This window comes from Orbicella faveolata, unplaced genomic scaffold (genome assembly GCF_042242905.1).
Source record: "Orbicella faveolata isolate gen_17 unplaced genomic scaffold, um_ofav_v1 contig_4, whole genome shotgun sequence".
Taxonomy (NCBI): domain Eukaryota; kingdom Metazoa; phylum Cnidaria; class Anthozoa; order Scleractinia; family Merulinidae; genus Orbicella; species Orbicella faveolata.
This window is the reverse complement of record NW_028301569.1, coordinates 3435595-3462346: the sequence shown is the minus strand read 5'-3', so window position 1 is coordinate 3462346 and position 26752 is coordinate 3435595. Positions and strand designations below refer to the sequence as shown.

Here is a 26752-nt window from a genome sequence, read left to right as displayed (position 1 = left end):
AAATACTTCGTACAAATTCCAGAAACTCTTATTTTCTTGGGATAATATTTGTTCCCGTGTTAGTTGATTGAGAAATATTAGAGGTCTTTCGCTTTAATTTTATGGTGTTCACGAGGTGCCAAATATCGCGGCCGAGTCGTTAATGAGCATGACCCAAATTTTAGCCATTTTCAGCGAGTCGTTTATCAAAAGTGCGGCAGTTTATTTCCCCAGAAAGACATTTCTGTGATAGTCTTTTGCACTGCTACCAATATCCAGTTTAGTTAACATTGGTATCTACAGGCAAATCGGAATATTTACATAGATTAATAACGATGTCACAGCTTAAATATTCTATGCTGCAGTCCAGCTTACTATTTATTGCAGATCATTTCAGTAAATCATCGATAACAATCGCAGAGAGTCGGCATAAGGTGATATTCTTCGCTAAAAATTTGGCGGGAAATGTTTCTGACTAATGATTTGGACTTTGCGAGACCAATTACTGCGATTTGTCTGTAGATACCAATTTTAACCGACATTATCGCACGAAAATAAGACTGTTCTGGAATTTGTACGAAGTATTTTTTAGGTTCACCTAAAGTTTCCCGAAACTTCGGCCATTTTAGACCGCTTGAGAAGCCAAAATCATGATGTGGTGATATCTCGAAGAAAAACGAACGCCTACCTCGGCAAATGTCATGGTTGTTAATCTTTTCGGATAGCTTTTATACTATAAAAAGATGAAAGTAAACGGCCGACCTCGATATTTTGGTATTGCCCGGTTTTCTCTTACAATGACACTTAAGTCAATTATGATTAAATTTCGGATCTATGATATAAAGCAGAAGACAACAATATCAATTTATGAAGGCTACTGTAAAGAAAATGAGATATATTCCGTTTAAACATTGACTCATGAGAGAGAGACTCAAAAGACACTACCATCAATTTGTTAACGTCCACCAAAAAATATTTGTGTTGTCACTGTCGTGATAAGCAAATAGAATTTTTTCATTTCCCTCCTCAAATAAACGTAAATGAAACCCACCCGACAAAAGAGACATGGGTAACGAAAATATGAAAACAAGTGTTTTCCCAACTTTGAAGTTCCATCATGCACTAATATATTTAGTCCTTTATGCCCTTTTATTATCTCACAAGGCTCAATTGCACGTAAACCAGACTCAAACTTTATAGGATTATTTTTCATTCCATATAAACTGGTATTTGTTTTTTTGTTTGTTTGTTTGTTTGTTTGCTTTTTTTTTCATAAAACGCCATATTTAGATTATATGAGAGAGGATTTTACATGCAGAATTCAATTAAAATTTAGGGCAAATTGCATGGCGAATGTCACGACGAATTGAATCACATCACTTCAACTTCAAAGATTTATTGACAAAATCCAAACGTGAAAATATTGGTCAATTAATTTCATGACTAAACAAACATGTTGCTTCATTAGGACTATGATAATAAGTTAGAAGAAACAAGAAACAAGAAACAAGAAACATCCGAAAAGAATATTTCTGATGTCACTGGCCTTTTTTAAAACAGTGGTCTTGACAGTTTTAATTTTCTTTAAAATTTAATTTTTTTTTTTTAATTTAACAACAACGCGTTAACGTTGATTGATTGAAGTGGGATAAATTTTGCTGGTGACCCAATGTTTTCCGGCGGCTGACATTTATTATCTTAACCTTGCTCAGCTGCAAAAGAAACCTTCTCGTTACTCCAGCACATGCTCTACGAGACAAATTCAGGTGCTTATGTCAGAAAACGAAATTCTGGAATCAACGCCAACAAACAGGTGTGGTAGACATGATATTTTTCTTCTCCAAAACAAAAGCTATATGAGTCGAATGACGGTTTTCCCTCGTATATTTCATTGTAGTTAAAATTAGTAACACAACTTACAACAATTTCTTTGTAGCCAACGGCGGATGGGAAAATAGGTTTTCGTTATCAACCAAATGAAAATTCGAAATAATTATGAACTTCAACCTTTCAAGTTCCCAGTCAAAGTATATATTTTCAAGGTTGTAACCAACTTGTCAGTTTTACCGGTTTACTTTCAAAATTTCTTCACAAACTATTACTCCTTATTGTTACGAATTAGACGAACTAGTATTATCTTTGTGGAGCAGAAGATGACATAGAATAAAAAGGTTGCCGTGACAAGGAAAGACAGAAGATGGTAAACGTAACTGAAGATGGAAACCACACGACAATTCAAGACTTAGTTTGCACGCCACACTTCAGTGGAACAAATCAAAACATAATTGTTTCAACTTTAAATGCTTTGCTAGCTTTCACTGCATTTCTGGGGAATGTTCTGATCATTGTTGCTCTTCCAAAGGTGTCGTCCCTTCATTCACCATCAAAACTTTTGTTAGGCTGCCTAGCAACTACTGATCTCTGTGTTGGCCTCATTACACAACCCATCTACGTTAACTTTTTATTGTCCCCAGAAAATTCCAGGCGTTGTTACTATTCTGTAATCCTTAGTAATGTCATGGGTTCAATATTTTGTGGAGTGTCGTTGCTAACATTGACTGCAATTAGTCTGGACAGACTTTTTGCCCTGCTGTTAGGACTAAGATACAGACAAGTGGTAACTTTGAGGCGAATGCGGACCCTCGCTTCAGCCATTTGGCTCTCTAGCACTGCTCTTGCAATAATACTACTTTTTAACATCCCTGCAGCTCTATTTATCATATGTATATCAATGTTATTATGCATAGTAACCTCAACCTTTTGTTACACTAAGATTTACCTCAAGCTTCGCCTTCACCAAACTCAAGTACAAGGTCATGTTCACCAAGGACAATCGAATGGAGGAGTAATTAAACTAAATATAGCGCGATACAGAAAAACTGTATTCACTTCTTTGTGGGTACAGATAACATTAATGGTTTGTTATCTTCCTTACTTTACCGTAACTATATTTGTTTTAACTGGATTACTTGCAAAATTTATTGACCTTGCCTGGGGAGTAGCGATATCTTTCGTTATGTTCAACTCATCTCTAAACCCATTTCTGTGCTGCTGGATGATGAGGGATGTGAGGCAAGCAATGAAGAACACGATCAAGCAGTTATGGTTTTTCTGAAGTTTACTGTCTCGATAACTCCGAAAGGCATAATTAATAAAAGCAGTCAAAAGTTAAATTCGGACTTTGTCTTCTCTCGCAGATCTCCTGTTTTCCTCGTTATTTTAATTTCTGCCTTGCCAAAATAACGCCGCTTGTTAAAGATAAAGAATAGCTAGTCAGACCTATCCAATCTGAGAAAAGATGGTACACTCAAGGAATTATTGTGCGGCCAGGTGGTAGGTACTTCTACCAACGACGGGTTGTGGGGGGGTGGGGGCGGGGGGGGGGGGGAGTTCTGCCCACTCCCACTACCATCAATCCAGTCTTCCGACTCTGAAAAAAATACGGTTTTGTTACAAGGTCTGAACATTTTAATGTCAACTTACGTTTAACTCTTCTGTAATATTTGGAAATTTTCGGAAAATGTTCGGCAACGTTCGTGTGACTTTCGGACAAGTTTTGGAGAATCTTCGGAAAGTGGTCGGAAATCTGCGGAAAATCGTCAAAAACGCCGTCATCGGTATGTCTACATAATAAAAAGAACATTACACGTTAGCGCGAACACACGAATTTTATGTTCTCGTGGCGAGAACAATATCTAACTCGTTCGCTGCGCTAACCCGTGAGATATTGTTCTTGCCACTCGAACACAAAAATTCATATCTTCTCGCCACCGTGTAATATCCTCTATATGTTTCATTTTGAAGACTTTTATTAAATCCATTTTGAAATCACTGGTTATCCTTGCAATCTGATTGGCTCTCAGTGGTGTGATTTATTCACGAATCGCACTATTTTTTGCTCTAAATCGAATCTTTTTCTCAGCCAATGAGAATGAGACAGTAAAACAAAACAACCAATCAGATTTCAAGATTAGTTTAAAGTAATCAATAAAATTTCAGGGAAATGAAATGCAAAAACGCCATTGTGTGGAGACTTCTGCAAAATAAATTAAAATAATTAAATAACACATGCTTATATATTTATTCAAGTATGAGTAATAAACGTACATGGTATAAACATTTTGAGTACATTTAGTATGTGCTGGTCCGTATGAAAAAGATTGTATTGCAATAAATTAATGTCACAGTTTGAGTGCTTTTTCTAGACACAACACGAGTTGCAGCTCGCAAGATTTTCATTAGCACTAGTCAAAAAAAAAAAACATTCAAACGTAAAAGAAGAAAGCTCAATTTGGTACCGATTATCTTGTCGGGAGAGTAAAATCTTTTCTTTGTTGAGCCACACACTTGAGTATTTGAATCCTCTGTAGATGAAAGGTTTTATTATCAAGCTATGAATCGCTGAAATGGGCTGAAATGGCCCCCTTCTCGAAATTGTGTTGATTATATAGGTTAAAAAGACAGTGAGGGAATTAAAATATAAACTAAAGACGTCATCTCTTGTATGTAGCAGTTGTACCTAACAACGTAAATAATGGTGCGAGTGAAGCAGAACCTTGTACAGAGTACAAGGGTATACAGTTTGATCAGTTATTTTATCATCTTCCTATGGTATCCGGAGTAAAAAGGTAGATTTTAGTTTTATCTGCTGAAGCGGAAGGCTGATAACATAACTTATATTCCTTATATCACTCAAACCGAATAAAATCATACTGTGGCACGAAACACAACCAAAGCAAGGCTACGTCGATAATGTATACATAATATTATTTAAAAAGACGCTCAAGTACATCATACTAGCTAGCCAAAGCTGAGTCATCTACCGAGAAGCCTAAGCACAAAAGTAACTGCACTGACTTTCAAAATTTTCCAATTTTCATTAATAACTACTTAATAACCGAGAGTGAGGTCGTTACGGGAAAATCTCAAACTGAGGTCTTGCCGTATTGACCGAGCGACAGCGAGGTCAATACGGTAGGCCGAGGTTTGAGATTTTCCCGTAACGACCGAACGGTCGAGGTTATTAAGTTGTTTATTATATGGCTCATGAATTAAAGGAAAGAAAAAATTATTCGAGCGGAAGTCGTCAATTTACATCCGGCGATGCGCGCGTTTACCGAGTCATTCATCGTCTCAAACCCAGGGCAAAACTACACAGTCAGTGAACTTCACCACTGTATTACGTCTTCCGTTAAAAGTGCACATTTCCTCACGGGAGAAATGATTGTCCCAGCCTCAAAAAGGTATTTTAGTATCGTGGTGCCACAACTTGATGGGAGAGGTTTTCCAACTTTTGTGGCAAAACGTCAACGCGCATGGAAAAGACAGAAAGTGCTTCAAAATAGTGCAAACCAACGGCCTTTCGGTGAAACAAAATACTAATGCTTCAGAATGCACTGCTCAGAATAACTCGATCTTCGCATTCGCTTTCGACAACATATCTTGGCCTTCTTCATTCTGGGACTTAGGAATGAACTTTTCAAGCCTTGTGAGCGTCTAAAACTTCCTGCAGGTATCAGAAATACTGCTACCGACAGAAACCGCCCGATTGTTGACATCTGATGATCCTGGAAGCTGATTTTCACTCTCTTGTGTTGAAGCGAGGGAATCTATTTGATGAGAACTGAAACGGAGTTCAATATTTCGGTAATTATTGTGACTAAGATGATAACTTATAAGTTTCTTCGTGGTTTTCTGCTCAGGATACGTGACACATCTGCCGATGGTGTTTTTCATTTAGCGATTTTAGCTTTACTCAACACGGCAAACTTTGATTGCTTTTCACTAGTGCTCGCCAAGGTTACCGGTAAGTCAAAAACGACTTCTATATGAATTTTAGTAAGGAAAAATCCCTAAACTTTTAGCTACTCGGAATTAAATTTACCTCTCTTACTGTTTTTAATCGGCTTTCATCGTTTCAATCCGCTTGAATTTTCCGAACCGGGCTCTTCCTAATTTGCATAATCCGTAATCGGCCCGGGGCATTACGGGAGAATAATGCCCTACAATTCAGTGACAATTAACCAATCAGAGCGCGCGTTATATCGGCCACAAGCCAAAGCCATATAATAATTCCGTTTTAGAATATTGACTCTGGGTTATTAAAAGTATATCAAAGCGTACTAAGCCGTAATTGTCGGAGTGCTTTATGGTTATTACACGTATAGCGCACACACAAAAAAACTGTGTTTTTGCTATTTTCATCTGTTCTAGATCAGTGCTATCTGTCTTGCCTGTAATGCCAAGTACTTGAGAATTACTTTACCGGCAAGCATTTCCTTTTACTGAAACGGAAATTGTCACCCACAAGCAAAAAAGGAGCAATTATGAAAACTAACAAATGTTGGCAGATTATCTCTGCACTTCAGTGGTTTTTAAGTTATGGGAACCCTGAAACGCCATTCTCATTTTCCCGACATGATAACTTGTTCAACAATTTGGTTTTTGGTTTTCGAATAGCATTTAAAAAACTATGTAAGTTCATGATTCAATTTTCACAAAATAAACCAACTGGAATTAATCTGTTTACATTGTAAAACACGTACATATGGTATGGTCATCTAAAAGCAATTTCCTTGCAAATTAATTATTACTTTCTAGTTATCAGATAAGACAACTAAGCCGGTGCTATTATCTTCTGCATGAAGCACGTTTATTACAAAAGTGTTCACTCCAACAGGGGGCGACAAACTAAAGGAACATTTTATTCTCCCAACAAAGGAAAAGCAAAATATGGCGAACGTAACTGAAAATGTTGGATGCATGACAGGTCTTTGCGTGATCATGACACATCAAAAGATTGTGCACTCGGCATTAAACAGTACTCTAGCTGTAATTGCACTTTTGGGAAATGTTTGGGTCATTGCTGCTCTTCAAAAGGTGTCGTCCCTTCATCCGCCATCAAAACTATTATTGGGTTGTCTTGCCTGCACCGATCTCTGTGTGGGTATGATCACACAGCCTCTCTTTGCCGTCTTTTTGGCGTCACCAGAAGATTCCCTACCTCAGAACTGTATTTTCAATGTTTTTAATAGCTTGGCTGCAATGTTCGGGGGAGTGTCTTTGTTAACATTGACTGCAATAAGTGTGGACAGACTTCTAGCCCTGTTAATGGGACTAAGGTACAGGCAGGTGGTAACCTTAAGACGTGCATGGATTTTTGTTGCTCTGTTTTGGCTTTTTAGCATTACGGTTGCAACGATATTCTTTTTCAACTTTCGTATTACCATCTTCATCATTTCCATAGCGATGTTATTCTGTATAGTAACATCGACTCTATGTTACACGAAAATCTACTTGACCCTTCGTAATCACCGAGGACGAGTTCAAGATAATGTCCACCAAGGACAAACGAACGGAGATGGAATTTCGCTGAACATAGAACGGTATAAAAAAAACGGTGTCCAGTGCATTATGGGTACAAATTACATTAGTGGTTTGTTATCTTCCATATGCTATCGTAGCTACAATATTCGCCTCCACGAAAAGGCGCACACAGTTACTTGACCTTTCTTTGGAAGCAGCGGTAACTCTTGTTTTGTTCAACTCGTCTCTTAACCCATTTCTATATTGCTGGAAGATGAAGGAAGTAAGGCAAGCGGTGAAGGTCACGATCAGACATTTTTCTTGTTTCTCATGTTAACTATACAATGCCTTAGTTGTAAATGCGACCTGCCCTCGGTGTTTCAGAGACTTAAAGCTTAGTGTGCAGTACGTACTATATTGGCCAATTTGGAGTTGCGCAGAGAACTGAGAGGAGTTTCAAGTTTTAACCGATCGATAACTGACACAACCATGAAAGATCATGTTTGAGATTGGCTTTCTGACCAAGTTTGAGGCTTTTAGGTTGAAGTGAGACCAAGTTAGCGACTTTGAAACATTGTTTAAAATTTATCTATGTAAACGAATCTTTAGCTTTGCGACAACTGTAAAATCTCATCATGTACCTACTACTTGCAAGAAACTGAGATGAAAAATCATTGTTTGCCCACATTTATGAGTATCACTGAAATCATAATTCAGAAATGGTATGATGTCATCCATGTCGATCAAAGGCGAAATTGACCTGCCATGAGGAACTGTGTTAAGCAAAGTGTTACTAACTGAATAATAAAAGTTAGGAGGGTCTTTCCAAGACCAAAATGAAGTCCCTATCTCAACTGAAAGGTTGAGAAATTAAGTTACTTAAGCTTTTAATTGGAGGAAATGGATAGTTTATAAAGTTATAACTTTCGGAGAGGCACAACGAAATACTTGTCCGATAACAAATACTTTTTAGAAGTATATATTACATTTCTTTACACCCGTTGGCTGTTTGGTGAGCATAATAATAACTACACTATCATCCTTTAAAAGCTCAAGTCACAGAAGATTTCATGTGAGCTATCGAGTTAGTGCTAGATAAGAACGGGTGATTAACTTTTCTTCACCAGTGAGAGTTATCTACAAGTACACCTTGTTGATCGAGAATAGGGGGCAACCGGGAACGAACTGGTGACCTATCGATGTGCAGTCGAATGCTCCACTACTGAGCTATACCCCCTAACTGTATAATAACGAACAATTCAGTAGATTATGAGCTCGGGATTTCAGTTAGTTGATAGTTACCAAACCAACAGCCCGCTTGTTACAAGCGATTGTGCTCAGACAAGCACTGGTGGCTCAGTGGTAGAATTCTCGCCTGCCACGCAGGAGGCCCAGGTTCGATTCCCGGCTGGTGCATCTTTTTTGGCGGTAAGGGGACGTATTAGGGCCTCTGAATGAAATCCATTTCCTACTTGCTATAACACCATTAACATCCTTTAAAAGCTCAAGTCACAGAAGATTCCATGTATGCTATCGAGTAGTGCTAGATAAGAACGTGTGAAAAACGATCGAAATTATAAATGTGCTTAGTAATGGAATTTGCCATTGCGGCAGGGTTTTGCTATATGCTGGCTGCCCGCAGTATTCTTGTTTTGCTTAACACATATGGACAGCTTGTTGCGTGGTTCTCTTACATGTTTGTATTTTCAGGTTTATGATTCACACACATTAAATCCTTCAATCTGTTAATTTTTTGTGAAATATATCGTAAAGATCTCGAGAAACTTCCACAGTGGTCTTGGAAATTCAAACCGCCGTTCTAAAATCTATGAGTGGGGAAAACGTTGGCCTGCGTTCCCACTGTATTCAATATGTAGCACTGGTGGTTCAGTGGTTGAATTCTCGCCTGCCACGCGGGAGGCCCGGGTTCGATTCCTGGCCAGTGCAAAACATTTTTATGCCACTAGTTTTACCTCTAACAGCCTATCGTCTATCGCTATTATCCATTTCATTCCATCTTGGCTAAGATTTCCCAGCCCCTGTTGAAACTTGGTTTTCACAAACCAAAACATTCCCAGTTGCATGATAAGCCTCACTTCGTTTCAAATTTTGTTCATCAGTCTTCGATTTTGCTTGGCTTTATAAGTTTTTGGATGCTGCTTGCTCGAGTTCATGAAGTTGAAAATGGTTTTCCTGTTCCGTGAAGCCTACGCATGATAGAAAGCGTATTTTATTAAAGCAAAACAAAACGTCACGCATATTTGAAAAGCACGCAAATAGTTTGTTGAACACAGTGGACGGAAACCATTTTTCTAATTGGGTAAAAACCGAGAATACAATAAAATAAAATAAAAGGGGGGAACCGGGACTGAACCGGTGACCTCTTGATCTGCACCCGAATGCTCCACCACTGCGCTATGCCCCCTTATATACAACAAAGTAATAACATTTCTTTTCTTAAACCGTGAGAGTTAACTGCAGGTAAAACTTGTTGACCGAGAACAATTTCATAAAAGAAAAATATTTCATAAAAGCAATAAAGCATTTTTTTCAAAAAGACGCGCGAATATTAATCCAAAACGTCACAGCATTGCTTAAAAACTCTCATTCAAACACATCTATCTACCAATGAGAGCGTGTAATATCTCAGTTAATTTATAAATACATATGTAGCCGACGGGAAGCTTGTGCGAGCGAGTCACGATTGGATGCAAAAATGAATTACTTCGACCGTCAAGTGAAAACAACTTTCAAACTGCTCTAATTGCTGTCAGTTCAGATGAGTCTTTTCCTATCTACGTTTGGTAGGTTTCAAATTGTTAACAATCATAACTTCTCTTATTTAAAGAGAGTGTTAACAGCCAAGTACTGGTGGTTCAGTGGTAGAATTCTCGCCTGCCACGCGGGAGGCCCGGGTTCGATTACTGGCCAATGCAATTTTTCTTAATGTCACTCAGTTTTGTTTTCGTTTACCATTAACAGCCTATGGTCTATCGCATTTCACTCTTGACTAGGCATTCTCAGGCTCTGATGAAAGTTGGTTTGCTCAAAACGAAAGAAATCATTCCCAGCTGCTTGATCAGACTCACATCTTGTAAAATTTTGTTCATTAAGGCTTCGATAGTGTTTGGTTCTTGCCTATTCAAGTTCATGGAGTTGAAAACAGAGGCGTACCGTGAGATTCTGAAGGTATACGTACAAGAATGGTGCTTCAAACGTAACTAGGGGGCTCCCTCAAAAAAATTGAAATCTAAGGTCTCGGAAATGGCATTTCCTACAATTTCGGAGGGACATTTCAATAAATAAACGCGAGGGAAAATGCATAGTTAGTTGTTAATTTTACCCATCCCTAGCCGGAGTTTTCGGCAAACCACAACAAAAATAGGGAGTAAAACAATGGTCTAAACATAGGGCTTACAACGTTTACAGGTGTGAGGGCCGTAGAGGGTAGAATTTTTTGCTTTTGTTTTCCCTCTACTATTACGTTTCTTGACGTTTATGGGTTTTATGAAAACATACCGGAGAGCCTTACACACACAGACAACAATTTGAAATTTAAAAATCGGCTGGACTTTATGGTAACTTTAAAAAAACTTTCAGGGAATAAGAAAAATATTTGTCCAGATTTCAGTTGTACGCACGGGCGTACGTGCGGATTTGGACCCTTCGCCCCTGGAAAAAAAAGGTTTTCTTGTTCAATGAAGCCTAAGTGTGATAAAAGAGCAGATTCCTTTTATTAAGCCCCTTTCAGGATGGCTCCTGGCCGCTGTAAAATCTATTGAAGGCGAAAGCTTTCGCCTACATTCCCGCTTTGTAGAGTATGTAGCACTGGTGGCCAGTGGTAGAATTCTCGCCTGCCACGCGGGAGGCCCGGGTTCGATTCCCGACTAGTGCTACAACCGTGCTTACTCACTGTCATCTAAACACACTTATCGACCAATGAGAGCGCGCGTAATATCTCAGTTATTTTATAAATGCACATGTAGCTGACGCAAAGCGCTTGAAACGTGTTAGAGCGAGTTACGATTGGTTTTGGTTTTAATTCTGATTGGATGAAAAAGTGGCGCGAGGTTTTTAAGCCAATCGCTCAGTGTAGCAAGTAGATAGTAATGCAACCAAAAACACTGCAAATGTGAATTACATCGACACTCAAGTGAAAACAATTTAACAGCACCAATATTGGTGTAACTTCAGATTAGTCTCTTCCTATATATATCTACGTATAGAGGTATTGCACGGCAGCCATGTTGCAGGCAGGAACAATGAAAATGTTCTGCGTTGGAAAGAACATTTTTTCCCATACGAAAAAGAATCTATTGTTCCTGCCATGCAACATGGCTGCCGTGCAAAACCTCCATTATTGGTTTTAAGTTTGTTACCAAACCAAGAGTCCTCTTGTAACTAGTGAGCCTATTCAGACAAGCACTGGTGGTTCAGTGGTAGAATTCTCGCCTGCCACGCGGGAGGCCAGGATTCGATTCCCGGCCAGTGCAGACTTTCTTTGTGACACTATTTTATTTTAGTTTACCATTAACAGCCTATGGTCTATCGCATTTCAATCTTGACTAAGCTTTCCCAGCCCCTGATGAAAGTTGGTTTCCACAAACCGAAATTTTGGGTCACATTGGTATTGAGAATGAAGAAAACATTCCCAGCTGCTTGATCAGACTCACATCTCTTTAAATTTTGTTCACTGAGGCTTCGATTTTGCTTGGCTTCAGTGTTTGGTTGTTGCCTACTCAAAGTTGAAAATGGTTTTTTAGTCCAAGGAGCCATAAGCGTGTTAGAAAAGCATATTATTTCATTAAGCAAAACACAACATCAAAAAGTTAAACAGGGTACAGATCATGAATTAGTTTGCTAATCACAGTGGACGAGAACCACCTTTCAAATTAGACAAAAGCAGGGGAAAAGTGAAAGAAAGCTTAAGGGGACAACCGGGATTGAACCGATGACCTCTCGATCTGCAGTCGAATGCTCTACCACTGAGCTTTGCCCCCTTGCATACAACAAGGCAATTAACTTTTTTAGCCAGTGAGAGTTAACTACAAGTAAACTTGTCCACCGAAATCAATTTTAAATTTAAGATTTGCGCGTAGTTTTGAGAAATATTTCATAAACGCAATAAATCACTTTTTCAAAAAGACGCGCGAATCCAAAACGTCACAACATTGCTTACATACTCTTATTCAAACACACCTATCAACCAATGAGAGCGCGCGTAATATTTCAGTTAAATTATAAATGCATATATAGCTGACGCAAAGTGCGGGAAACTTATGCGAGCGAGTCACGATTAGTTTTCATGCAAATGTGAATGACTTCGACCTTCATATATGTGAAAACAACTTTAAAACTGCTCTAATAGCTGTCAATTCAGATGGGTCTTTTCCTGTCTACGTTTAGTAGGTTTGAGTTTGTTAACACCCACGACCTCTCTTGTCTCAATTGGGTGTTCTCGGAAAAGCACTGGTGGTTCAGTGGTAGAATTCTCGCCTGCCACGTGGGAGGCCCGGGTTCGATTCCCTGCCAGTGCAGACTTTCTTAATGCCACTATTTTATTTTAGTTTACCATTACCAGCCTGTGGTTTATCGCATTTCACTCTTGACTAAGCTTTGCTAGCCCCTGATGAAACTTAGTTTCCACAAAGCGAAATTTTAGGTCACACTGGTATTGAGACTGAAGAAAACATTCCCAGCTGCTTGATCAGACTCACATCTCTTTAAATTTTGTTCACTGAGGCTTCGATTGTGCTTGGCTTCAGTGTTTGGTTGTTGCCTACGCAAAGTTGAAAATGGTTTTCCAGTCCATGGAGCCCTAGAGCGTGTTAGAAAAGCGTATTATTATATTAAGCAAATCACAACATCAAAAAGTTAAACGGGGAACTGAACTAGTTTGCTAACCAAAGTGGATGGGAACCACGTTCCGAATTAGACAAAAGCAGGGTGGAAAGTGGAACAAAACAGAAGGGAACAACCGGGATTGAACAGGTGACCTGTCGATCTGCAGTCGAATGCTCTACCACTGAGCTATGACCCCTTGTATGCAACAAGGCGGTGAAGTTTTTTTTCTTAACCCGTGAGAGTTGACTACAAGTATAACTTGTCGACCGGAGAAAAATTTTATGCTTAAAGGACCCTAGTCAGCCTCTGCCGTTTTCGATACCATCGAAATTATTGATAAAGCATGGTGAAACGAAATCTTATTACTTTACGGTAAGTTGTGTTCCTGAAAGTATGTTCAATTATCTTTAGTAGTTTCACAGTGATTTCTTTCGTCTCGACATGCTCGGAATGAAATATAATAGCCAAACTCTCGGATGTAAACAAAAACAAAGGTGTGGCTGACTAGGGCCTTTTAAGACTTGTGTGTTTTTAGGAGAAATATTTCATAAAAGCAATAGAGCACTTTTTCCGTGCTTACATAGCCTGATCTAAACACGAGGAAGGTTTTGAGAAAGTTTTTTAAACGATAACTGCAGAAATTCTCGGGCGCTCATTGGCTAATTTTTATTGTCAATAAGCGGACAGACATGAATTTAAAATTTATGCGATGCATCAACAAACGAGAGCGGACAGTTTGACAATTTGATATCGTAAAAAAACAAACTGATGTCAGTTTTTAATGCGTCTGTTCTGTTATTGACCATGAATTTCGCCATAACATTGTCAAAGTAGATCCACAGCTACTTTGACAATGTTATGACGAAATTCGTGATCAATAACAAAACAGACGCAAGAAAAACCAACCTCAATTTGTTAAATGCAAACTCGAGACGCAGTCGAGGATTTGTATAACTTTAGAGAATTGTCCTAGCCTCCCTCGTTTTAGACGAGGCTTTGTTAACCCGGAGAAAGTGCTGTATTGCTTTTATAAAATATTTCTCAAAAATACGCGAGAATCTTAAACGCCACAACCGTGCTTACGGACTCTCATCTAAACATACCTATCGACCAATGAGAGTGCGCGTAATATCTCAGTTATTTTACAAATGCACGTGTAGCTGACGCAAAACGCAGGAAACGTGTGCCAGCGAGTCACGATTGGTTTTGGTTTTACTTCTAATTGGATGACAAAGTGGCGCGAATTCTTTAAGCCAATCACTTAGCGTAGTAACACAACCAAAAGCAGTGCAAAGGTGAATTACATGGCCACTCAAAACAACTTAACTGTTATAATTGCTGTAACTTCAGATAGGACTTTTCCTACATATATCGACGTCTTAGTAGTTTTAAGTTTGTTACCAATCCAACCGTTCTCTTGTAACTAGTAAGTGTACTCAGACAAGCACTGGTGGTTCAGTCGTAGAAATCTCGCCTGCCACGCGGGAGGCCCGGGTTCGATTCCCGGCCAGTGCAAATTTTCTTTATGCCACTATTTTATTTTCGTTTACCATTAACAGGCTATGGTCTATCGCGTTTCAATCTTGACTAAGCTTTCTTAGTCCCTGATGAAAGTTAGTTTCCACAAACCGAAATTTTGGGTCACATAAATGTTGAGAAGAAAACATTCCCAGCTGCTTGATCAGCCTCACATCTTGTAAAATTTTGTTCATTAGGGCTTTGATTGTGCTTGGCCTAAGTGTTTGTTTCTTGCCTACTCAAGTTCATGAAGTTGAAAATGGTTTTCCAGTTCAGTGAAGCCTAAGTGTGATAAAAGAACGTATTGCTTTTATTAAGCAAAACACAACGTCAACCAGTTAAACGAAGTACTGAATTAGTTTGCCGACCGCATTGTGGGGGAACCACTTTTCTAATTGGGCAAAAGCAAGGACAAAATAAGACCAAACTAAACAGGGCAACCGGGTTTGAACCGGTGACCTCTCGATCTGCAGTCGAATGCTCTACCACTGAGCCATGCCCCCTTGTATACAACTAGATAATGATGTTCCTATTCTAAGCCCGTGAGATTTAACTACAGGTAAAACTTGTCGACGTAGAGCAATTTTATATCTAAGATTCGCGAGTATTTTTTAGAAATATTTTACAAAAGTAATAGAGTGCGTTTCTTTCCAAGTGTTTAGATGAAGCTATATGTAAACACGGAAAAAAAACTCTTTATTGCTTTTATAAGATATTTCTCAAAACTGCGCGCAAATCTTAAACGTCACAACCGTGTTCACACGGCTCTCGGCTAAACACATCTATCGACCAATGAGAGCGCACGTAATATTTCAAGTATTTTATAAATGCATACGTAGCTGACGCAAAGCGCGGGAAACGTGTGCGAGCGAGTCGCGATTGGTTTTGGTTTTAATTCTAATTGGATGACAAAGTGACGCGGGTTCAGTTTCACTTATAGGTCTTTTCCTATCTGCGTATTTGCAGTTTTAAGTTTGTTATCAAAAGAAGAGTCTTCGCCACAAGTGGCTGTACTCAGACAAGCACTGGTGGTTCAGTGGTAGAATTCTCGCCTGCCACGCGGGAGGCCCGGGTTCGATTCCCGGCCAGTGCAAAGTTTCTTTACGCCCTATTTTATATTTCTTTACCATAAACAGCGTGTCGTCTGTCGCATTTCAATCTTTACCAGGCTTTCTCAGCCCCTGATGAAAGTTGGTTCCCACAAACCGAAATTCTGGTTCATATCGGTTTTGGAAAGACATTCCCAGCTGCTTGATCAGCCTCGTATCTTAACTGGCTTCGATTGTGCTTGGCCATAGTTAGTTATGGCTTGGCTTAAGTTCATTCCACTGAAATAGAACCCGCACTGAGATTTTTGTGAAAATTTGCCTATTGATTGGTTATATTGTAGGAACTTAAATTTTGAAATAAAAATGAGGGGTTCCCACGTTGGTTTAGGAGTAACAGCACCTTGTTTACACCCAGTAGATCGTTTTCACGTGACGTCATCACTTTCTAAAATCCAAAACTAAAGAGCCACCAAAGTTTTCATCCTCATCAGGCATAAGAGGCGGTATATTTCTATCTGTTTACAATTTTACAGCTCAATAGCGTGCTTCGTTTGGCATCCAGAGCATTTTGAATTTCAGGGGATGGAGATACGTGACACAAGGCTATGATCGAGTTTGTCGAAAACTATATACTTATCCCATGATTTTGAGCCTTTTTAGAAGTTAGAGCATTAGGAAAAGTGCTTATGTAAATGCTTGTTTGATCAGTACTGATAATCAGTCACCTAGATAGCCAAAGTAAGTTCCAGATGTTTACACTATTTACCGGCCGCCATATTGGTGTACCACGGAGGTACACCAACATGGCGTTTTCATACTGGGCTCTGTAAATATTTGCGAATATCTGAAGTTTGGGGAAACGCACAGGCCTAAAACTTGGAGAAGTGGCTTATTTAGTTATCTTCTATAACATCATAATTTCATAGCTTTTTCCACTGGGTGGTTTTCGATTTATTTATTTATTACGTGACAGTGAAAACGATCTATAAATCCTTATACTAGCACCATGATTGTAGTCACGATTGCTTGCTAGATTCACGTTTCCGACGATTGTTTTTTGTTCTATACTGAGAATTGGTCCATATTTATATTAGACAGAGAAATTTATTACTCAATTCAAAACAAAAGAAAAAAATAATAGGTCACCAAACTCGTCTGCGAGAAAATGACGATTTACCTCTATGGCGAGGTTCAGCTGTAAAGAGAAAGCCGTCATTTTTTAATCACGTGAAATTATGCGCAGAAAGGATGCGCAGTGCAATACTGAGGATTGACCTGTGGCTTACTACAGTTATTCTGAGACTCACTAGCGCGCGCTATGATTGCCTGCCAGACATCATGGTCAGTATCAATCGCGCGTGCAAAAATGACGCAAGCAACCCTAAGAAGAAACGAAAATCACTTCAGCACTTGAAAGGCGTTAAATCACTTCAGTATACGTAGCAATAGTTTCAAACTCCTTTCAAACATGTGTTTAAGCCTAGGGCCAAAAAAAATATTACAAAAAAGCTCGATAAACAACCGGTAAAAGACGTCTAATTTGCTCTTACTTTCTCGCACGCGATTCATGGCGTCACATGAGCGCGCTCTTAAATGAAGGGCGTGCGCAATTCAATTCTCGTCCAAGGTTGTAGAAGCCAGTATTTGATCGAGAATTGCTCGAAAACCTACCATACAACCCATGATGAAATTTTCGCAGTTGATTTATAGGGGTGAATTACGTTTAGAGCCAAAATTTTAAAAAAATCTGTAAGACCGATTTTGAGCTATTTTGGATTTCACATTTTCTTAGTTTGCGAAAAATCTGTCTTTCAGATTTTTATTTTACTTTGCATGAATGTTAAACCAGAGCTAATTGCTAATTCCTGAAATTTTGAGGTGGGGTCATAAGGGTAGATTTTGAGAAAAAAGTGATTTAACCTACTAGTTCCCAGTCTCTCCTTAGGTACTCGGCCGTTCGTTTTTGCCATTTGTTGACGTTTAATTGTTCAAGTTTCACTTAGAATGGTAAAAGCCTTAAGTAAACAGTAAATAGAGAAAGGAAAAGCATCATGGAACATTTTTGAAAAGAGTTAGAAGTTGGGCTGTTATAATCTATCAAACTGTAGTAAGCCACCTTAAGTGTTTGGTTCTTGCCTAGTCAAGTTCATGAAGGTTAAAGAGTTCAGTGAAACTTAAGTGTAATTAAGAGCATATTACTTTTATTAAGCAAAACACAACGTCAACAAGTCAAACAGCGTACTGAATTAGTTTGCCAAAAAAATTGGATGACAAAGTGGCGCGAATTCTTTAAGCCAATCACTTAGCGTAGTAACTCAACCAAAAACGGTGCAAATGTGAATTACTTCGACGTTCAAAACAACTTAACTGCCATAATTTTTCTAAAGTCCTAGCCAAACGGACTCGCAAGTGGACCCAAATTTTCAACTTGCGTCTAGTTGGCGTGGGCTTGCGTGTGCTTGCGTTGAGTTGCGTTGCCGATTATGACTTGCGCTCACTTTGGTCGAGATCAAATTTGCACGCATGTCGACGCAAGTTTTTCACCGTTTGGCCACCAAAACAAAATCAACGCAAGTTGAGTGACGTTCATTCGCTGTTAAAGCAACCGTTTAGCCAATGAGATACAGGATATGTCTGCCTTGGAATGGGTTTTTTTGCGACTTGCGTATGCTTGCGAGGAAACTTGCGAGTACGTTTGGCCACCCTACGCAAGTTTCTTTGCAAGTGCGGCTACTTTCGACAACTTGCGAGTCCGTTTGGCCAGGGATTAACTTCAGAGAGGTCTTTTCCTATCTACGTAGTAGTAGTTTTCAGTTTGTTATCAAACCAACAGTCCTCTTATCACAAGAAATGGTGTTCAGACAAGCACTGGTGGTTCAGTGGTAGAATTCTCGCCTGCCACGCGGGAGGCCCGGGTTCGATTCCCGGCCAGTGCAAATTTTCTTTATGCCTCTATTTTATTCTCGTTTATCAATAACACAATAACAAACTGTGGTCTATCACATTTTAGTATAAATCTACTAACGTGCTATCACGAATGCCGTTCTCTGATTGGTTACGTTACTCACTATCTATTCTCTGATAGATAGTGAGTAGCGTAGCAGTGTGCCCTTGTTAACAAAATGACTGCCGCTTCTTTGTGTTCTCGAGGTATCTGTGAAGAGGATTTAGACAGTCTTGAACGTCTAGTAGATTTATACTAAAACAATTAGATTACTCGCTCTTGATTTCTATGCGTCGGCAGATAGTTTATTCGGGTTGCGTCCTCGTCAACTATCACGCGATAGAAATCTCGAGCTCATAATCTAATTGTTTAATTCCTCTATGATGAAACCATTTCATCCCATCTGGACTAAGATTTCTCAAACACTGGTGAAAGTTAGTTTCCACAACCGAAATATTTGGTCACACTTGTATTGAAAAGAACGCTTGATCAGCCTCACACCTTGTAAAATTTTGTTCATTAAGGCTTTGATTGTAGCTTGGCTTAAGTGTTTGGTTATTACCGACTCCGATTCATGAAGTTGAAAATGGTTTTCCAGTTCATTGAAGCTTAAGTGAGATAAAAGAGCATATTCTTTTTATTGAGCAAAACACAACACCATGGTTTACCAAACACAGTGGCCGTAAACCACTTTTCTAATTAGGAAAAAGCCGGGGGAAAAAATAAACCAAAACCCAATTTAAGGGGGCAACCGGGGTTGAACCGGTGACCTCTCGATCTGCAGTCGAATGCTCTACCATTGAGCTATGCCCCCTTGCATACAACATGGCAATGAAGTTTTTGTTCTTGACCCGTGAGAGTTTGGTAAAACTTGTCGACCTAGCACAACTTTATATGAAAACTGTTAAAGGGGCTAGTCACGCAATTTTAGGCAATTTCAGCACTGTTCAAACGGTCATAGAATTAAGTAAAATATCACAAAAACGGCTCAAAACTATAGAAGATCTCAAACAAAACCCAGGAAAGCCAGGAAGGGTCATGGATGGACAATACTGGAGAGGATAAAATGGATTGCATTTGGGTAAATTTGAAAAACGTCGGCCCATCTTTTTTCAAATTTACATCAGTTCATATCAAAATGTCATTTACTGACAGCTGGAAAATCATTCTCAGTTGTTATGTGGGCTTGATTTTGCAAATGAAAGACTTTTGCTCTGCTAATTTGACGTTTAGAGCTCATAATTAACGAAATTAAACAAAATTACCTAAAATAGCGTGACCTAGCCCCTTTAAGTTATTTGATGGCAAGAACAAAGTCAGACAGTTTTCTTAGTAGGGTTCTAGTCAGGTATTACTTTCATAGTTTTCACTCCTGATATTATTCCATGTTGCGAGATAATTACTGGGAAGGCTGAGAATTCAACGTGACCCTAATTAATGGCCTTGTTTACCATGTTCTCTCTGTAGCTCAGTGACTGGCAGTGTCTACTTTTTTGAAAACCTTTTGACAACATAGAAGTTAGACATCGTTGATGGTGAGCCCGGATTAAAAGTGATCACGCTGTAACGCTTGATGGGCTGTAAACTGCATGACATTGTAGTGTAGTATATAATCGTGACGAGAGGAGGAAAACGTAGGTGGAGAAAAGAAATAGGCAAATAGCTCTTACTGTTAGAAATTCTGTGCAATAAGCTATATTGTGTAAGAGAAAAGAGTAATAGAAATATTCCAAATAATTTTCTACTTCAAGCTTGCGACATAACAAAGGCAAGCCGGTTGCGTTTACTCCCCGGCAAGACCTAAGATGGCTTTTCAAGGAGTTTACCAGGCCTTTCTCTAAAAACAAATCAAACCAGTGTGCCCGTCTACATAGTTGACGCCTTGGCACTGAAACTCGGCCAAGAAGCCAGCAAAATAGTGGCTGATTTTGCTCAAAAGTATAACCAGGGAAAGAGAAATGTCCACCATTTTACCAAAACTAAGATATTTTCTTCACTCAAAAATTCTTAAATCCATGCAGCAATGTGAATTAGGGAATTAGATTTATTATATAAAACTCAGTGGTTTACCGAGTGCTAACTAATTGATAAATTAGTCTACATTTAGTCTACATGACACTTCATGCACTTTTTTCAATCAATCAAATGTGTAATTAGATTCAAACTGTCTATCTTTTAAAATACTGAGCAAATATGTGTTAAATGATTTCATCATGTTTTTACCTCAAATAATTTAATATTGCATTTTTGTTTCGACAAAAAGATCACGGAACGGTCTTTTAATTTGGTTTTCTTCGTGGGAAATATCTTTCTCTCATAGGGGTATTTTTTTGCAAATGTGCAGAAGACGAGAAACACCATAAGGTTCAAAATTAGTAGTTTACATTGGAGTGCAACGAAAATTGTGTTGTTCCTAGTCAATTTTTTTATAGTTATGATTATACCGCATTTAAATCTTTCAATATCTTTTTATACTTTTATTTTAGATATCCCATAGGCGAAGGCACGTTCAAGTCAATATACAGTCCTGTTGCCACTACTTGGGGCAAACAGATGCAATGGTCATCATGAATTCGAAGAACCTATTAAAGTAACATGTGTCTTCTTCAATTTGATGATAGAGATGAAAATGGCCCAATCAACTGGAGACAGAGTCTATACGTCTACTAAAGATTACCTATGCTCAGCAAAGCTTGGTGGAATACGTCAAAGTATATTTCTGGCAACGTTAAACATTCTTATTTCAGTGACTGCAATTCTGGGCAATGTCCTGATCATTGCCGCTCTTCCGAAGGTGTCTTTCCTCCATTCCTCGTCAAAACTTAATTCTCTTCCACTGTCTCGCCTCCACCGATCTTTGCGTGGGCTTGATTTTACAGCCTCTTAACATTTCATACCTAATTTCTCCAGAATGACATACCAAACTCTGTTACTATTAGAAATCTTTGTTAATGTAGCGGCTGTAATGTTTTGTGGGCTATCGATGTTTACTTTGACTGCATGAAGTAAGTGTTGACAGACTTCTTGCTTTGTTGTTGGTTCGGCTATTTGTTATTCTGTTTTGGCTTTAAGCAGTGTAGCAATTATATATACTTATTATGAAATTATTATTGTAACTATCGTTAGCACAGGGCTGCTGTTATCACCCGTCATCACCCGTCTCGACGGCATAAACAAGTAGAGAATTTGGACTGAAGGCAGAGCGATATAAAAAGACAGTGTGCACTGCATTGTTGGTGCAAATTACATTACTTGCATATATTTCATTTGGTATAGAAACTACCATTGGTGGTAAGGCGTTAAGATTATAAGATACGTTTGAAAAGATACACTGATTTCAAAGATCAAAGATCCTGACAGTTAGCAAAAATGTAACGCCAGACGTTGAATTAAGGTTGGGAAAGCACACCAAACTTTTCTGCTCCGGGTTTTGTGAGAAAACCATTGATCAGCGCAATCGGAATGGCATGTTTACAATTGTTATCATTTAAAGAAATTATCAGTTATTGGGTTGCACTGTCACGCAATAAAAAAAAAAAAGAGAGAAATTGGAAAACCATGCACTGTATAAGTCAAGAAATTATGATGTTATAGGAGATAGATAAATAGAACACTTCCACGAGTTTTAGGTCTGTACGTTTTCCTAAACTTTAAATATTGGTCGTAATAGTTTGCACAAATTTACAGACCCCAGTGTAGAGCCGCCATATGTTGGTGTACTTCCATGGTACACCAACATGGCGGCCGGAAAGTAGTGTGAACATCTGGAACTTACTTTGGCTATCTAGGTGATTGATTATCTGAAGTGATGAACCAAACATTTAAATAAGCACTTTTCCCAATAAAAAGCCTAAAAAATCACGATATAAACATATCTTTTTGGACAAACGCGTTCATAGCTTTATGTCACGCACCGCCATAACTCTGAAATTCAAAATGTACCTGTTCTCAAACGAAGCAAGCTACTGAGCTGAAAGGTTGTTAACAGATATAAATTTGCCGCCTCTTACGCCTGATGAGGATAATAACTTTGGTAGCTCTTTAGTTTTAGATTTTTGAGAATGATGACCTCACGTGAATACCAAGAATAAGCCGATCGAGACACAATACTGTAGAAATACACATTGACTTTACAGGCTTTGATGAATAAAGTCGTATTTATTCAGGTTTGGTAGGGAGGGTAGGTGGGAAAACAGACAGGCTTATTCTATTCGCTGTCTTAAGAACAAAAGCGGTAATTTAACTATAGAAACGGTGCCGCTTCTCAATTGTTCTCCAAAATAATTAAGTCATTTATTAATGGCAGCTAATTAAAATATACTTGCCCCTAACGGTGTTCCAGAAGTCAACAAGTTAGAATAAAAGTGTTATCTAATTTTGGAATAACTCAAGCATGCATTTCTGAGAGATTTGTTTCATGGCCGGTCCGTTAAATTCGGTTGGTCGGGCTGGATTCTGTTATCATTCCATAAATGATTTGAATGCTTCAGCGTTGGAAAATGGAATCTCTATTTACGTCACAGCTCACCTTTTACTACGGATATGTTTCTTAAACAAGATTAGCTCATAGACTAACTTGATGACATTGAAAAATCAGTCAATTAAATAACACTCAAATCGATTAGTAGCAAGTAAATTGAATTTTTTTCGCATTTAGACTTTATATAATGGAGAAAAAGTCAGTAGGGTGTGGCTATCTAGAAAGAAACCGGGGACTAGAGATGCTCATCTATAAAAAACTGCAAAATACCTTACGAAACATACCTTGATAAGAAAAAGAGATTGTAACATTTTCTATTTAGGATCGAGTTCGTGCTCTTTTATTTTTAGATTTGCCCTTTGCGATAGATAATGGCGGATTCAATAAACGAGTGAAAGCAGGGACCACAGGCATTGGGACGTGCAGAAAAAAGGAAATAAATGTGGTAATTAACTCGACACCCTAAACCGTAGTGTTTTTTTTGAAGAGGCGGTATTTTGAAATTAATCTGATTGGGAAAAGTAACTATTGACCTTTTCTCCCTCGACGGCAAACATCTACTTACGAAACGTGTACGAAAAAATTCACTTAAGTTAATTAATTAAACCACGAGTCAGTGAGAACAGAATTCGTTCCAAACAAGAGGTATATTAGCCATTTTAATTCGTAAAGTTCTAAAACGTTGCGCTGATTAAATTTTAGACGTCCTTAACAATGCAGTGGACTGAATACTCATAAGCCTAATGGAACAAAAAAAAAAACATAAAGTGGAACCTAGATAAAACGAAGGGGCAAGAGACTGGCAAAATATATTCGTTATAACGTCTATAACGAGGTTTCGTTGTATCAAGGTTCTTTTCCATGTATTTTATTTTACTATTGCTGGGGCGAGGAATATCGTTCGTCATACCGAGGACTTCGTTCCAAAGAGGTTCGTTAAATCGTGGTTCCACTGATTCCGGCATTTTACGAATATGGGTACAGAGTAGTGGAACTCAACTTAGGAAGTCGCCTTTATTTTCTCGTAACGAGTTTTCCAAAGAGTCATTAACGGTGATTTTTTAAACATTCCTCTGGAAATACTAGATTTGCCGAAATTCATGTTTTTCCGTATCTGTCGACAAACGTGTCTGTAGTACGTGCTGACTTGCAGCTGTGTTCAAATTCTTTTCTCAATTCTAATTTTTTTTCGGTCTACAATCTCAACAACGAAATTTCACTGACCGATCTTTCCTTGCAGCCGAGCGGTTCCCGTGCTTAAAGATTGGAGATCTGAGCAACTTGAACCTTACTAGAGCATAAGGAGGCCATTGAAATGAACAAAGTGACTTATTATCATACCGATCGCGCAAACAATAATCCCGAACAGGAAATAATTTATCACTTTATGTTTTACTTTTTCAAAACAAGCTGACAGATTCAGGTGGAGTCCTACACAAACATTGACAGATGTTATCTTGCTGTGCTTGGAGTAAATCTTGGCTAAAACATAAAAGTCATGAAATCTTTATGTGGTGAATAATAAGTACTGTATAGGTCCGGATATCAGTTCATGAACTGAATAATAAGTCCGTTTGGCTTCAGTGTAAGCCGCGGTCAGCAACTTATCACGCCCGGAGACAAAGCTCACCGTGAAGTATTTAAGTCTTCTGTGATTTTGTGGTGACCTAAAAAACAAAGCCGCAAAAATCCAACTAATAACGAGGTATACACAGAGCAATTAACAGGAACATATTAAAGAAGGGAACGCTTTTAATTAATATCGCATTCTTCACTTTGTTTTGACGCTTGCGGTTTTATGTATATTGAACCCCTGGTGGTATAATAACCATATTAAAGAAAATAAACTAATTTAGGAAGCGGGAAGCGAATCTGTCAACTTATCAGTCTTACACCGGGGCTAATAACACTTCAGAGATATAGTAGTCTAACAGCGTGAATTTCAAAATTGTACTCTATTTCTCTCAATGTTTGTAGCCAACATGAATTATTTGAAAGGATTACCTCAACTCAAGCACGCAATTTGTTAATTTATAGAACACCCACCCCCAATGTGCCACATGGTATAGTGTTGAATCAGTTTTATTGTCGATTCCAAATTATACACAGACTAGAGTACAGACTCTATAATTAATTATCGGCTTGGCTTCATTCTTGTGATCTTTACGAAGAGTTATTTATAACTCTATAGTTTTATGACTGCACGACATTGTAAAACGTGAAAAGGGCCAGCTCTATGAACCGACGGTGTATTCAATTTTTCCAAGTACGTTCATACACCCATTTTCGCACTTTTATATGTGAAGCTTGATAGCCTTTCTGATTACTTACTGCAAGTCTCTCAGTCTTTATTCTTCATTGTTCAAGAAAGATCTGTTGGCATTCAGTTTTTGCCCGGCGTGGATCACATGTGAAAGTATTAAACTGGGGCAGATCTTTCCGCCGAATGAATGCGCGGCTATGATTGAAGAACACGATCCGGAAATAAAACTTAAACTCTTTCCAGCACTGCAAATAACATATCCTTAAATGGTCTTAAATGTACATCAGTGTTGAAAACTTTGTTTAAGTTGTTCTTGTTTTTGTTCCGTTTTTATCTTAAGAGTTGATGACGGATGAAACTGAAGCCTGCTACAGATGAATTCGGGCGTCTTTCCTGATCATAGAAAATCGTAATTTTTGAAATGCCGCTAATTTTAATGCAGGTATTACTAGATATTGTAAGTTATGACCTTTCTATAAAAAAGCTGGGGCTAAGCAAGGCCAAAATCTTAAAGAAACATGCCAAGGTCATACCCAACGCTGACCCTGGCAGAAATAACTTTTATGTCTTCTATTAGTTTTGAAAACGACCCGTACATTCACACAAGATAACATCTTTTCTTACATATCAACCTTTGATAAGGGCGAAGATGGAAGTAATACTATCATCACCTCAGTTGTTGAAGTTGACCAGCAGACGTCAATTTCCATGTGTTTCCTCTGAGTGACGTATTCTTACTTCAATACCACTTTTTTCTCAAACTGAAAAGGGAGAAAGAAGATCATCAAAACAGCATTGAACTAGAAATTAAGAATGGTTCGTTTCAGTCCAAAAATATGATTCAGTTAATAATCATATAAGGATATAAATTCAGACCGCTAAGGGGACCAATCAGAATTTTTTCTTTTCATAGCGGACCAGTTCAGCCATAGTTGGCTGTGCTCACTCGTGAGATATAGTTCTTGCCACTCGAGCATAAAATTCATATCTTCTCGCCACCGTGTAATGTTCTTTTTATTATGTTGACATGCTGATGACGCCGTTTTTGACGATTTTCCGAAGATTGCCGAAGACGACTGAAGAAGATCCGAAGATGTTTCGATCATACACCAACAAATTTAAGTGTAGTTAATGGCACAAAAGAGAAATGTTATCAAACATGATATCTTCACATGTGAGAATATCATATCTTCATGTGATTACAATTAGTCTACAGTTAGCCTGCCTTTCAGCAAAAAATGCTAGCCGCAATACAAAGACTTTCATAAGCGTAATAGCCCGCGAATAACATGAAAAGCAGTTAAATTTGCCATGACATATATGCTATGAGATGGCTGTCGTTTTTTAATGATTAAAATGTATATTATATT

The 26752-nt window shown here is 38.5% G+C and overlaps 1 protein-coding gene, 10 non-coding genes and 1 pseudogene across 11 annotated transcripts; 8 read left to right on the top strand and 4 right to left on the bottom strand.

The window, feature by feature from the left end:
* The first annotated feature begins 2156 nt into the window (after positions 1-2156).
* Positions 2157-3294, top strand: LOC149101008 (melanocortin receptor 4-like). The gene has a single exon (XM_089276209.1). It carries the CDS (start codon positions 2177-2179, stop codon positions 3092-3094), a length of 918 nt encoding a protein of 305 aa, XP_089132335.1. The 5' UTR covers positions 2157-2176; the 3' UTR covers positions 3095-3294.
* A 2921-nt stretch (positions 3295-6215) lies between these two features.
* Positions 6216-8125, top strand: LOC149101007 (melanocortin receptor 5-like; annotated as a pseudogene).
* Positions 8126-9160: 1035 nt separating this feature from the next.
* On the top strand, positions 9161-9231 carry Trnag-gcc (transfer RNA glycine (anticodon GCC)). Its single transcript has one exon. It is a non-coding gene; the product is annotated as a tRNA-Gly (tRNA).
* A 2475-nt stretch (positions 9232-11706) lies between these two features.
* Positions 11707-11777, top strand: Trnag-gcc (transfer RNA glycine (anticodon GCC)). The gene has a single exon. It is a non-coding gene; the product is annotated as a tRNA-Gly (tRNA).
* A 435-nt stretch (positions 11778-12212) lies between these two features.
* On the bottom strand, positions 12213-12284 carry Trnac-gca (transfer RNA cysteine (anticodon GCA)). The gene has a single exon. It is a non-coding gene; the product is annotated as a tRNA-Cys (tRNA).
* Positions 12285-12750: 466 nt separating this feature from the next.
* Trnag-gcc (transfer RNA glycine (anticodon GCC)) lies at positions 12751-12821 on the top strand. Its single transcript has one exon. It is a non-coding gene; the product is annotated as a tRNA-Gly (tRNA).
* Positions 12822-13252: 431 nt separating this feature from the next.
* On the bottom strand, positions 13253-13324 carry Trnac-gca (transfer RNA cysteine (anticodon GCA)). The gene has a single exon. It is a non-coding gene; the product is annotated as a tRNA-Cys (tRNA).
* A 1248-nt stretch (positions 13325-14572) lies between these two features.
* On the top strand, positions 14573-14643 carry Trnag-gcc (transfer RNA glycine (anticodon GCC)). The gene has a single exon. It is a non-coding gene; the product is annotated as a tRNA-Gly (tRNA).
* A 434-nt stretch (positions 14644-15077) lies between these two features.
* Trnac-gca (transfer RNA cysteine (anticodon GCA)) lies at positions 15078-15149 on the bottom strand. Its single transcript has one exon. It is a non-coding gene; the product is annotated as a tRNA-Cys (tRNA).
* Positions 15150-15668: 519 nt separating this feature from the next.
* On the top strand, positions 15669-15739 carry Trnag-gcc (transfer RNA glycine (anticodon GCC)). Its single transcript has one exon. It is a non-coding gene; the product is annotated as a tRNA-Gly (tRNA).
* A 2821-nt stretch (positions 15740-18560) lies between these two features.
* Trnag-gcc (transfer RNA glycine (anticodon GCC)) lies at positions 18561-18631 on the top strand. Its single transcript has one exon. It is a non-coding gene; the product is annotated as a tRNA-Gly (tRNA).
* Positions 18632-19381: 750 nt separating this feature from the next.
* On the bottom strand, positions 19382-19453 carry Trnac-gca (transfer RNA cysteine (anticodon GCA)). The gene has a single exon. It is a non-coding gene; the product is annotated as a tRNA-Cys (tRNA).
* Between the last annotated feature and the right edge of the window lie 7299 nt (positions 19454-26752).

Bases quoted from the DNA above. Each gene is read 5' to 3' on its own strand.
- LOC149101008 (XM_089276209.1), top strand. From the start codon at position 2,177: ATGGTAAACGTAACTGAAGATGGAAACCACACGACAATTCAAGACTTA.